The following is a 12,870-nucleotide window of genomic DNA, read 5'->3' as shown; positions in this document are numbered from 1 at the left end:
CAAGTGGAGGTTTGGGTGTGATAAAGTCAGAATTTTTGGGGTGGAAGCATGCTTTGACTCTATCCTATATGTAATGTTGTATTAAGCTTTTATTATGTAGTGATAATACACATACGGTTTCCAAAAGTGGGTAGCTAACTATCTTATTTTAATGGATTTCCCTGATTGAAGGAAGTTGGTTCCTTCCAAGCTGATGAACCTATGCGTTTATGTTTCGAATAAATAGTATACTGAGATACAGTAGAAATACATCTACACGTGGAACTGCTCCTACAGAACACCCACTGAACGCTGGCAGAAGACGTCAGACCTCCCAAAAGGCAAGAAAATCCCCACGTACTTGGGTAGGGCAAAAGAAAAAAGAAGTAACAGAGACAAAAGAATAGGGACGGGACCTGCACCAGTGGGAGGGAGCTGTGAAGGAGGAAAGGTTTCCACACACTAGGAAGCCCCTTCGCGGGCAGAGACTGCAGGTGGCAGAGGGGGGAAGCTTCAGAGCCACGGAGGAGAGCGCAGCCACAGTGGTGCGGAGGGCAAAGCGGAGAGATTCCCGCACAGAGGATCGGCGCCGAGCAGCGCTCACCAGCCTGAGAGGCTTGCCTGCTCACCCGCCAGGGTGGGCGGGAGCTGGGAGCTGAGGCTCGGGCTTCGGTGCTAGCCGGGAGGGAGTCCGGGAAAAAGACTGCAGCTGCCGAAGAGGCAAGAGATTTTTTCTTGCCTCTTTGTTTCGCGGCGCGCAAGGAGAGGGGATTCAGAGCGCCGCCTAAACGAGCTCCAGAGACGGGCGCGAGCCACGGCTATCAGCGCGGATCCCACAGCAACAGGAGCGCAGAGGGAAAAACGGAGAGATTCCCGCACAGAGGCTCGGCGCCGAGCAGCACTCACCAGCCCGAGAGGCTTGTCTGCTCACCCGCCGGGGCGGGCGGGGGCTGGGAGCTGAGGCGCGGGCTTCGGTCAGATCGCAGGGAGAGGACTGGGGTTGGCGGCGTGAACACAGCCTGAAGGGGCTAGCGCACCACAGCTAGCCGGGAGGGAGCCCGAGAAAAAGTCTGCAGCTGCCAAAGAGGCAAGAGACTTTTTCTTGCCTCTTTGTTTCGCGGCGCGCAAGGAGAGGGGATTCAGAGCGCCGCTTAAACGAACTCCAGAGACGGGCGCGAGCCGCGGCTATCAGCGCGGACCCCAGAGACGGGCATGAGACGGTAAGGCTGCTGCTGCCGCCACCAAAAAGCCTGTGTGCGAGCACAGGTCACTCTCCACACCGCCCCTCCCGGGAGCCAGTGCAGCCCGCCACGGCCAGGCTCCCGTGATCCGGGGGCAACTTCCCCGGGAGAGCGCACGGCGCGCCTCAGGCTGCTGCAACGTCACGCCGGCTTCTGCCTCCGCAGGCTCGTCCCGCCTTCTCCGTACCGCTCCCTCCCCCGGCCTGACTGAGCCGGAGCCCCCGAATCAGCTGCTCCTTTAACCCCGTTCTGTCTGGGCTGGGAACAGACGCCCTCAGGCGACCTACATGCAGAGGCGGGTCCAAATCCAAAGCTGAACCCCCAGAGCTGTACGAACAAAGAAGAGAAAGGGAAATCTCTCCCAGCAGCCTCAGAAGCAGCGGATTAAAGCTCCACAAACAACTTGATGTGCCTGCATCTGTTGAATACCTGAATAGACAACGAATCATCCCAAATTTAGGAGGTGGACTTTGGGAGCAGGATATATTAATTTTTCCCCTTTTCCTTTTTTTGTGAGTGTAGATGTGTATGCTTCTGGGTGAGATTTTGTCTGTATAGCTTTGCTCTCACCGTTAGTCCTAGGGTTAGGTCCGTCCGTTTTTTTTTTTTTTTTTTTTTTTTACTTAAAAAAATTTTTTCCCTAATAAATGTTTTCTTAATAATTTTTTCCTTATTTTCTATTTTTAAAAAATTAAAAAAATTTTTTTAATAAGTTTTTTCATATTTTTTATTTTAAAAATTAAAAAATTTTTTTTCTTAATAAATTTATTCTTAATAATTTTTTTCTTATTTTTTATTATAATAGCTTTATTTTATTTTATTTTATTTTATCCTCTTTCTTTCTTTCTTTCTATTTTTTCTCCCTTTTATTCTGAGCCGTGCGGATGAAAGGCTCTTGGTGCTCCAGCCAGGCATCAGGGCTGTGCCTCTGAGGTGGGAGAGCCAACTTCAGGACACTGGTCCACAAGAGACCTCCCAGCTCCACGTAATACCAAACGGCGAAAATCTCTCAGAGATCTCCATCTCAACATCAAGACCCAGCTTCACTCAACGACCACCAAGCTACAGTGCTGGACACCCTATGCCAAACAACTAGCAAGACAGGAACACAGCTCCATCCATTAACAGAGAGGCTGCCTAAAATCATAATAAGGCCACAGACACCCCAAAATACACCACCAGACGTGGACGAGCCCACCAGAAAGACAAGATCCAGCCTCATCCACCAGAACACAGGCACTAGTCCCCTCCACCAGGAAGCCTACACAACCCACGGAACCAACCTTAGCCACTGGGGACAGATACCAAAAACAACGGGAACTACGAACCTACAGCCTGTGAAAAGGAGACCCCAAACACAGTAAGATAAGCAAAATGAGAAGACAAAAAAAACACACAGCAGGTGAAGGAGCAGGGTCAAAACACACCAGACCTAACAAATGAAGAGGAAATAGGCAGTCTACCTAAAAAAGAATTCAGAATAATGATAGTAAGGATGATCCAAAATCTTGGAAATAGAATAGACAAAATGCAAGAAACATTTAACAAGGACGTAGAAGAACTAAAGAGGAACCAAGCAATGATGAAAAACACAATAAATGAAATTAAAAATACTCTAGACGGGATCAATAGCAGAATAACTGAGGCAGAAAAACGGATAAGTGACCTGGAAGATAAAATAGTGGAAATAACTACTGCAGACCAGAATAAAGAAAAAAGAATGAAAAGAACTGAGGACAGTCTCAGAGACCTCTGGGACAACATTAAACGCACCAACATTCAAATCATAGGGGTCCCAGAAGAAGAAGAGAAAAAGAAAGGGACTGAGAAAATATTTGAAGAGATTATAGTTGAAAACTTCCCTAATATGGGAAAGGAAATAGTTAATCAAGTCCTGGAAGCACAGAGAGTCCCATACAGGATAAATCCAAGGAGAAACACACCAAGACACATATTAATCAAACTATCAAAAATTAAATATAAAGAAAACATATTAAAAGCAGCAAGGGAAAAACAACAAATAACACACAAGGGAATCCCCATAAGGTTAACAGCTGATCTTTCAGCAAAAACTCTGCAAGCCAGAAGGGAGTGGCAGGATATACTTAAAGTGATGAAGGAGAAAAACCTACAACCAAGGTTACTCTACCCAGCAAGGATCTCATTCAGATTTGATGGAGAAATTAAAACCTTTACAGACAAGCAAAAGCTGAGAGAGTTCAGCACCACCAAACCAGCTTTACAACAAATGCTAAAGGAACTTCTCTAGGCAAGAAACACAAGAGAAGGAAAACACCTACAATAACAAACCCAAAACATTTAAGAAAATGGGAATAGGAACATACATATCGATAATTACCTTAAATGTAAATGGATTAAATGCTCCCACCAAAAGACACAGACTGGCTGAATGGATACAAAAACAAGACCCATATATATGCTGTCTACAAGAGACCCACTTCAGACCTAGAGACACATACAGACTGAAAGTGAGGGGATGGAAAAAGATATTCCATGCAAATGGAAATCAAAAGAAAGCTGGAGTAGCAATTCTCACATCAGACAAAATAGACTTTAAAATAAAGACTATTACAAGAGACAAAGAAGGACACTATATAATGATCAAGGGATCGATCCAAGAGGAAGGTATAACAATTGTAAATATTTATGCACCCAACATAGGAGCACCTCAATACATAAGGCAAATACTAACAGCCATAAAAGGGGAAATTGACAGCAACACAATCATAGTAGGGGACTTTAACACCCCACTTTCACCAATGGACAGATCATCCAAAATGAAAATAAATAAGGAAACACAAGCTTTAAATGATACATTAAACAAGATGGACTTAATTGATATTTATAGGACATTCCACCCAAAAACAACAGAATACACATTTTTCTCAAGTGCTCATGGAACATTCTCCAGGATAGATCATATCTTGGGTCACAAATCAAGCCTTGGTAAATTTTAAAAAATTGAAATCGTATCAAGTATCTTTTCTGACCACAACGCTATGAGACTAGATATCAATTACAGGAAAAGATCTGTAAAAAATACAAACACATGGAGGCTACACAATACACTACTTAATAACGAAGTGATCACTGAAGAAATCAAAGGGGAAATCAAAAAATACCTAGAAACAAATGACAATGGAGACACGACGACCCAAAACCTATGGGATGCAGCAAAAGCAGTTCTAAGAGGGAAGTTTATAGCAATACAAGCCTACATCAAGAAACAGGAAAAATCTCGAATAAACAACCTAACCTTGCACCTAAAGCAATTAGAGAAAGAAGAACAAAAAAACCCCAAAGCTAGCAGAAGGAAAGAAATCATAAAGATCAGATCAGAAATAAATGAAAAAGAAATGAAGGAAACAATAGCAAAAATCAATGAAACTAAAAGCTGGTTCTTTGAGAAGATAAACAAAATTGATAAACCATTAGCCAGACTCATCAAGAGAAAAAGGGAGAAGACTCAAATCAATAGAATTAGAAATGAAAAAGGAGAAGTAACCACTGACACTGCAGAAATACAAACGATCATGAGAGATTACTACAAGCAACTCTATGCTAATAAAATGGACAACCTGGAAGAAATGGACAGATTCTTAGAAATGCACAACCTGCCGAGACTGAACCAGGAAGAAATAGAAAATATGAACAGACCAATCACAAGCACTGAAATTGAAACTGTGATTAAAAATCTTCCAACACACAAAAGCCCAGGACCAGATGGCTTCACAGGCGAATTCTATCAAACATTTAGAGAAGATAACACCTATCCTTCTCAAACTCTTCCAAAATATTGCAGAGGGAGGAACACTCCCCAACTCATTCTACGAGGCCACCATCACCCTGATACCAAAACCACACAAAGATGTCACAAAGAAAGAAAACTACAGACCAATATCACTGATGAACATAGATGCAAAAATCCTCAACAAAATACTAGCAAACAGAATCCAACAGCACATTAAAAGGATCATACACCATGATCAAGTGGGGTTTATTCCAGGAATGCAAGGATTCTTCAATATACGCAAATCAATCAACGTGATACATCATATTAACAAATTGAAGGAGAAAAACCATATGATCATCTCAATAGATGCAGAGAAAGCTTTCGACAAAATTCAACACCCATTTATGATAAAAGTCCTGCAGAAAGTAGGCATAGAGGGAACTTTCCTCAACATAATAAAGGCCATATATGACAAACCCACAGCCAACATTGTCCTCAATGGTGAAAAACTGAAACCATTTCCACTAAGATCAGGAACAAGACAAGGTTGCCCACTCTCACCACTATTATTCAACATAGTTTTGGAAGTGTTAGCCACAGCAATCAGAGAAGAAAAAGAAATAAAAGGAATCCAAATCGGAAAAGAAGAAGTAAAGCTGTCACTGTTTGCAGATGACATGATACTATACATAGAGAATCCTAAAGATGCTACCAGAAAACTACTAGAGCTAATCAATGAATTTGGTAAAGTAGCAGGATACAAAATTAATGCACAGAAATCTCTTGCATTCCTATATACTAATGATGAAAAATCTGAAAGTGAAATTAAGAAAACACTCCCGTTTACCATTGCAACAAAAAGAATAAAATATCTAGGAATAAACCTACCTAAGGAGACAAAAGACCTGTATGCAGAAAATTATAGGACACTGATGAAAGAAATTAAAGATGATACAAATAGATGGAGAGATATACCATGTTCTTGGATTGGAAGAATCAACATTGTGAAAATGACTCTGCTACCCAAAGCAATCTACAGATTCAATGCAATCCCTATCAAACTACCACTGGCATTTTTCACAGAACTAGAACAAAAAATTTCACAATTTGTATGGAGACACAAAAGACCCCGAATAGCCAAAGCAATCTTGAGAACGAAAAATGGAGCTGGAGGAATCAGGCTCCCTGACTTCAGACTATATTACAAAGCTACAGTAATCAAGATAGTTTGGTACTGGCACAAAAACAGAAATATAGATCAATGGAACAGGATAGAAAGCCCAGAGATAAGCCCACACACATACGGTCACCTTATCTTTGATAAAGGAGGCAAGCATATACAGTGGAGAAAAGACAGCCTCTTCAATAAGTGGTGCTGGGAAAATTGGACAGGTACATGTAAAAGTATGAAAATAGAACACTCCCTGACACCATACACAAAAATAAACTCAAAATGGATTAAAGACCTAAGTGTAAGGCCAGACACTATCAAACTCTTAGAGGAAAACATAGGCAGAACACTCTATGACATAAATCACAGCAAGATCTTTTTTGACCCAGCTCCTAGAGAAATGGAAATAAAAACACAAATAAACAAATGGGACCTAATGAAACTTAAAAGCTTTTGCACAGCAAAGGAAACCATAAACAAGACCAAAAGACAACCCTCAGAATGGGAGAAAATATTTGCAAATGAAGCAACTGACAAAGGATTAATCTCCAAGATTTACAAGCAGCTCATGCAGCTCAATAACAAAAAAACAAACAACCCAATCCAAAAATGGGCAGAAGACCTAAATAGACATTTCTCCAAAGAAGATATACAGATTGCCAACAGACACATGAAAGAATGCTCAACATCATTAATCATTAGAGAAATGCAAATCAAAACTACAATGAGGTATCATCTCACACCGGTCAGAATGGCCATCATCAAAAAATCTAGAAACAATAAATGCTGGAGAGGGTGTGGAGAAAAGGGAACCCTCTTGCACTGTTGGTGGGAATGTCAATTGATACAGCCACTATGGAGAACAGTATGGAGGTTCCTTAAAAAACTAAAAATAGAACTACCATACGACCCAGCAATCCCACTACTGGGCATATACCCTGAGAAAACCATAATTCAGAAAGAGTCATGTACCAAAATATTCATTGCAGCTCTGTTTACAATAGCCAGGACATGGAAGCAACCTAGGTGTCCATCATCGGATGAATGGATAAAGAAGATGTGGTACATATATACAATGGAATATTACTCAGCCATAAAAAGAAATGAAATGGAGGTATTTGTAATGAGGTGGATGGAGTTAGAGTCTGTCATACAGAGTGAAGTAAGTCAGAAAGAGAAAAAGAAATACAGTATGCTAACACATATATATGGAATCTAAGGAAAAAAAAAAGAAAAGGTCATGCAGAACCTAGTGGCAAGACGGGAATAAAGACACAGACCTACTAGAGAATGGACTTGAGGATATGGGGAGGGGGAGGGGTGAGATGTGACAGGGTGAGAGAGTGGCATGGACATATATACACTACCAAATGTAAAATAGATAGCTAGTGGGAAGCAGCCGCATAGCACAGGGAGATCAGCTCGGTGCTTTGTGACCACCTAGAGGGGTGGGATAGGGAGGGTGGGAGAGAGGGAGATGCAAGAGGGAAGAGATATGGGAACATAAGTATATGTATAACTGATTCACTTTGTTATAAAGCAGAAACTAACACACCATTGTAAAGCAATTATACTTCAATAAAGATGTTTAAAAAAAAAAAAGAGTAAATAAAATATTTTTATCCTTTATAAGTCTTAGAGTAGGCTATTTATGGTTTTTTGCCTTGTTTGATAAAGTGTGCGTCATATGCTATTCTATTGAGACTTACAAATGGTATTCTAACATTTTTGTTTTCTATAATAAAGCATTTTTAAACTTCTCAAAAAAAAATAGTATACTGAAATAAAAGGACTATGCTACTCTCAGGGGTTTGATCATATCAGAGGTATCTCTTTCCATTCAGGAGTTGTGGCAGGATGCTATCAAAACCATTATTTACTAATTAAAGGTTTCATATGAAAGAAATCAGTAGCCCAAAAGAAAGTGGGAGAAAACATTGTTGCTGTTCCTGCTCTAAAATCAATTTTGATTTGTCTGATCATGTGGACAAGTCCACTCTCTTCTAGAATCCTTTAATCATGCACTGGAACAGTCAACAAATTAGGTCACTGGGCATAGACTCTAATAAGGACAGTGGCTAAATTAAGTCAATTTGATTTAATGTGTAAAATGACTTCATCATTCTTTTATATTTAGAAAGTTTAAAAAAAAAATCACATCATTGTATTAGAGAAAGGTCCACTTTTCAGAAGCCAGGGGAAGATCGGTTACTATTCTTGCTGAAAGCAGATGGTGGTCATATCTTAAAATTACATGTTACAGTGACTTGACATTGAGCTGGACATTTTAAATATAGAACATTATAGAATGACATTTAAATTATATACTAAAAGTAAGACAGGTTAGATATGTTTGAATTTAAAATACAAAGATGAATGAAAGAAAATGTCCTCAGTTGGCCAAACTAGATCTGAGTTAATAAAATAATCCCTCCCTTTCAAGATGTGTGCCATGAAAGTAACAATGACAACAGTGATTTAAAATACACTTCTGAATTGAAATACAGAAGTAAATGTGCTTGACATAGTATTTATTTTATTGTCAGCTTGCAAGGGTTGTCCCTGGAAGACTCTTCATCCTCCAGTGGTCCTACAGCTTTGAAATTTACTTATTCTAGATGCTTCTTCACAGTTTCTCTGGTCTCCAAGTTGTAGTGTGCTGTATACTACAAAAATTCATCATGGAGCACAGACAATTTCACTTCTAACTAAGGAACACTAATTTTGGGGAAAATTCTTGCTATTTAAGACTCTTGCCAAACAATCTACAAATGGAAAGGAGTCTGGAGAATGTGAACACTATTGGCATGTATGAAGTATTAGGTAATAAAGAAGCAATGATGAGAAGCAAGTGAGGCTGACTCTTGCATTTGTTAGATCTTATTCTGCATATCTATTAATAATGATACACCTTATGGATGCAATTTCATGTTTATAACACTCTGGGCATTGGCAGCATTGTGCACCTGTGTTTTCCATGCCTTCCCATCTGCTGCCTACAGTCATTCAGATTCAGGTGACGGAAATATTTCAGATAAAAGTTAATTAGCCTGCACTCTGCAGATCAAATCTCTACAGTTCAGCATTAAATAGAAATCTTCTGGGCAACTGCTGAAAGTAGCCTGAGGCTGCCCTTCCTAAAATTAAAAATGTAAGATTCGTTTTTCTAGAAAAAGAAACCTTTAGTACTCTCTTTATATTTCACGCATAGATTTGATCAAACTTTTCACATATATTTGTTCTTACTCATTTTATTTTTTTATCTCTGTATATATATCGAAAATGGAAGAGAGATTAGAAATATTTTTTTTCAGCTACAGTGATAGAATGAAAATGATATAGAGTTAGAAATTCTCCCGAGTCTGGACTCTATTATTAGTACACCAACCAATGTTGATCAAGCCCCAGAACTTTCCTCAGTTTCTCAGTTTTTAAAATGGGACCAACACCAACTACCTATTTGTTTCATAAATACTTTGTGCAAGACTCAATAATGCTTGATATTTTATTAAAAAATAATGCACAAAATGCAGAAAACTCCTATTGCTAAAAGGACCCCACCTTCTCCGTAAATATTTATCTTATTGTCAACAGTTAAGTTCTCAAATAACTTCCTTTATTGAAACTATATATATATATATATATATATATATACATATATATATTTTAACCCATAGGAAACTAAATCATTATAGTCTTCTTTACTTCTAGATAACTGGAGCAGAAATGGGCTGAACACAACTAAATATAGCCAGTCTTTGAACCCACATCACATAGAGAGAGAGTAGGGACAAAGAAACAATCCCAAATGAGTCCTCCCATCCATTTTTACGGTATCAGATAATATTTCTAATGCCTTTCAATACCCAAGACTAATTAACCACTCTACCTATTGCTTCTGTACTAATTGCAGATTTCCTGTTTACTCAAAGGAATTCCGAGGGAGATGATTTCTTCTTTACCCCGTCGACTAAAGCTCAGGGACATCGTCTAAAGAAGTCAGAAGGGGCAGGTGCTCTTTCCAACAGGTGCTTTTAGAGTTCCTCAGGGGAGTGAAAGACTCTGGCAGTCTGGGATCTTCTATGCCCATTCCCCGCGCTAGTCATTAGAACCTCGACTGCTCTCCACGCTCCTGAACTTCGACTTCTATTCAACACTTCCATAGGGTATCCACTAGGTTTCTCCCAACTGGTCAAAACGTGAAGATTTTTTCGCTTATTCTCCCACTTCCTTACTTCCATCTGCTACTCTACCTCTCATTTTATGTCCATCTGCGCTTTAAAATGTTTTATTTTACATCTACTGAGATCCTTCTACCTATAACCTACGGATATGGTCCGATCCTTAAACAATATCAAAGTTGCAAAGCCCCACGACCCTCAGGTCTTCATCCGCGTTCCCTTGCCTCGCCCTCCCTCCGCCCCCGCTACCGTCCCGGCCCCCAGCGGTGCCCATCTCCACTCCACGCGCCAGACTCCTCTCACCTGACTCTCCCGCGGAAACTCGTGGCGCACGATGCTGATAACTGGAATGTGCAGGACGGAGCTGACCAAGTCGAGCTCCATCATCTCGCCCAGGCCCTGAGGGAAGGCGAGCAGCGCCGATACCCCTTGCACCACCACGGTGTGACACACGCTCTGCAGAAAGGAGAAAGGGTCACTGCTCCACGGCGAGCTAGGGGAGGAGAAGGGCAAGAGCGGCAGATCGCCCAAGCCCGCCTCGATGGCCATCACTACTTCCAAAGACAGGTTGTAGGGCAGCAGCCCTTCCACTCGGTTCAGGTTGTCCACGGCGAAGAGGAGGGCATCCCGAGGCCACAGGGTCTCGGCCCGGTCGCCCTCCCCGCGCTTCCATGCGCCCGGCGGCCCCCGGCCATACAGGGCGCTCCCCAACCAGCGTGCGCCCGGCGAGGGCGCCGGGGGCCGCCAAGTCCCTGGCTCAGGTTCATCTCGCTGGACGCCTGTCCGGCTGCCGTCCGGGGCGCGGCTGGCCGTGCGGGGGGCCGTGGTCCAGGGCTGCAAGTGCACCGCGCCCACCCTCACCGCGTGTCCGATGCGCTTGAGGATCTGGCAGGGTTGCGGGTGCGAGGAGGAGCCGGGCACCCCGGCCAGCACCAGTGCGCAGGGCGGCGGCAGCAGCAAACAGACCCTGCTCAGCAGCCACCACAAACTCAGTCTCCTCATTACTGAGACCCGCAGGAAGAAAGCGCGCCCCCTCCGGCCCCCGGCTCTCCCCCGGGCAGCCGCCGCCTAAGGTCTCCGCCCCCAGGTTCCGCTGGCAGCTCACTCCGCGCGGCGAAGCTGTCCCAGGAGCTGAAGCGGGCTCCGGGCCATCCAAGTCGGAGCCTGGCGCGCCCTAGGCAGTCTCGGGACCTGCTCCCAAGTCCCTCCGCCTCGCATCCTCTGCCCGCCCGGTCCCTGCGCTGAGCGGGGCGGGCGGCGCTGGTCACCCGCGGCTTGGGCGCTTGTTCCCCGCCCGCCCCATCCGCAGGGCGGCTCGGGCACTGCGTCCGGCCCCGCGGGGAAGCTGGACTGAGAAGCGGCTGGGATTCCTAGGGGGCAACGGTGACCGAGGAGGCAAGGTTCTCACTTGGATTCTTGTCTCGCCCAGGCGAGACCCACTTATTTCCTTGGGGTCGCGCAGGAGAAGGCGTTCACGCCCGAGGTGCGGAAAAGCAGCCAAAGCCTCCTTGCTCCACCGTCGGCCACCCTCTCGCGGGCTCCCCAAGCGCTGGCTTCATTTTTCTTCTTCCCTCGCTACTTCCTCTCTTCCTTTCTTTCGTCCTCTTTCCGCCCAGTCGCCGCCGCCGCTGGCTTCCTCAGAGGAGCGACGCGACTGGCCAGCAAAGGGTGGTTCTGCTGGGAGCGCAAAGTTCTCCCCGCCTCAGCCGGCGCCTCTGCTGCTGAGCCCTGGCGCCAGCCTGTCGCTTGGCTGTGCTAGACGCCCACTGTTGGTGAGATTCCCGGGTGGCGCTTCCCGCGCCCCTGGCAAGTTCTCTCCCCTCCAAGGCTAGGGGTCATAGTTCGCGAAATTCCTTGCGACCTAAGAGGGAGAATTCTGGATTCGGAGTTGCGCCCGAGGAATCTGAAATCCAGTAGGTTGAAAGAGGCCGTGATTTTAAGAAGCTTCTCTTCGATGTCTTGCTTTAACGGTTTTTCTAGCTGAGGGTATTAAAGCAAGAATCATATACACGTTGAATCTTGGCTTCCTGCTCTCTGGCGCATGGGCCTTTGCCAATTTTTAAGGATCCCAATGTTTTGGGGTTCTCAAAATTATAACAGTGAATTCGAAGCAATTATTTGATCAAGAAATTAAAGAGATTTAAAATACTTTGAAAGTATACTTTCAAGCACAGTCAACAGCAGTTTGTAGTTTAGACCAAGGGTCCTCCAGATCACTGTTACTAGTAAGTGCTTTCATTTGTGTGGTAATACAATGAGGTCAGTGAGTTATGATTTGATCTTTTCCTCCATGATCTGAACGATCTGGAGTTAGAAGGAAGGAGGGGGTTAAGGGTAGGCCTGTGGTTTCCACACATACAGTACATTTATTTTATTTTATGCCACAGTTTCATTTAGAAGGAGAGTAGGAGAGATGTCTATGGGGCAGAGCAAGCACCCGGGATCAGGAGTTCTGAATTTCAATAACACTTCCGGAGAACCATGACCTTGGCGATTTACTTCACCTGACCTTGCCCTGCTGTTTGGATCTGGTAAATTGTTATG

General features: G+C 43.5%; 1 protein-coding gene across 1 annotated transcript in view; it reads right to left on the bottom strand.

Moving 5' to 3' along the window:
• The window catches only part of GRIN3A (glutamate ionotropic receptor NMDA type subunit 3A), a 165,086-nt gene extending 153,758 nt beyond the window's left edge, over positions 1-11,328 (bottom strand). The window contains exon 1 of the mRNA XM_061201087.1: positions 10,630-11,328. Within this exon, the coding sequence (XP_061057070.1) occupies positions 10,630-11,328 (699 nt within the window). The remainder of the gene's footprint in view (positions 1-10,629) is intronic.
• Positions 11,329-12,870: the final 1,542 nt, after the last annotated feature.

The sequence above is a fragment of the Eubalaena glacialis genome, chromosome 9, assembly GCF_028564815.1.
Source record: "Eubalaena glacialis isolate mEubGla1 chromosome 9, mEubGla1.1.hap2.+ XY, whole genome shotgun sequence".
Taxonomy (NCBI): domain Eukaryota; kingdom Metazoa; phylum Chordata; class Mammalia; order Artiodactyla; family Balaenidae; genus Eubalaena; species Eubalaena glacialis.
This window is presented reverse-complemented; position numbering and strand designations above follow the sequence as displayed.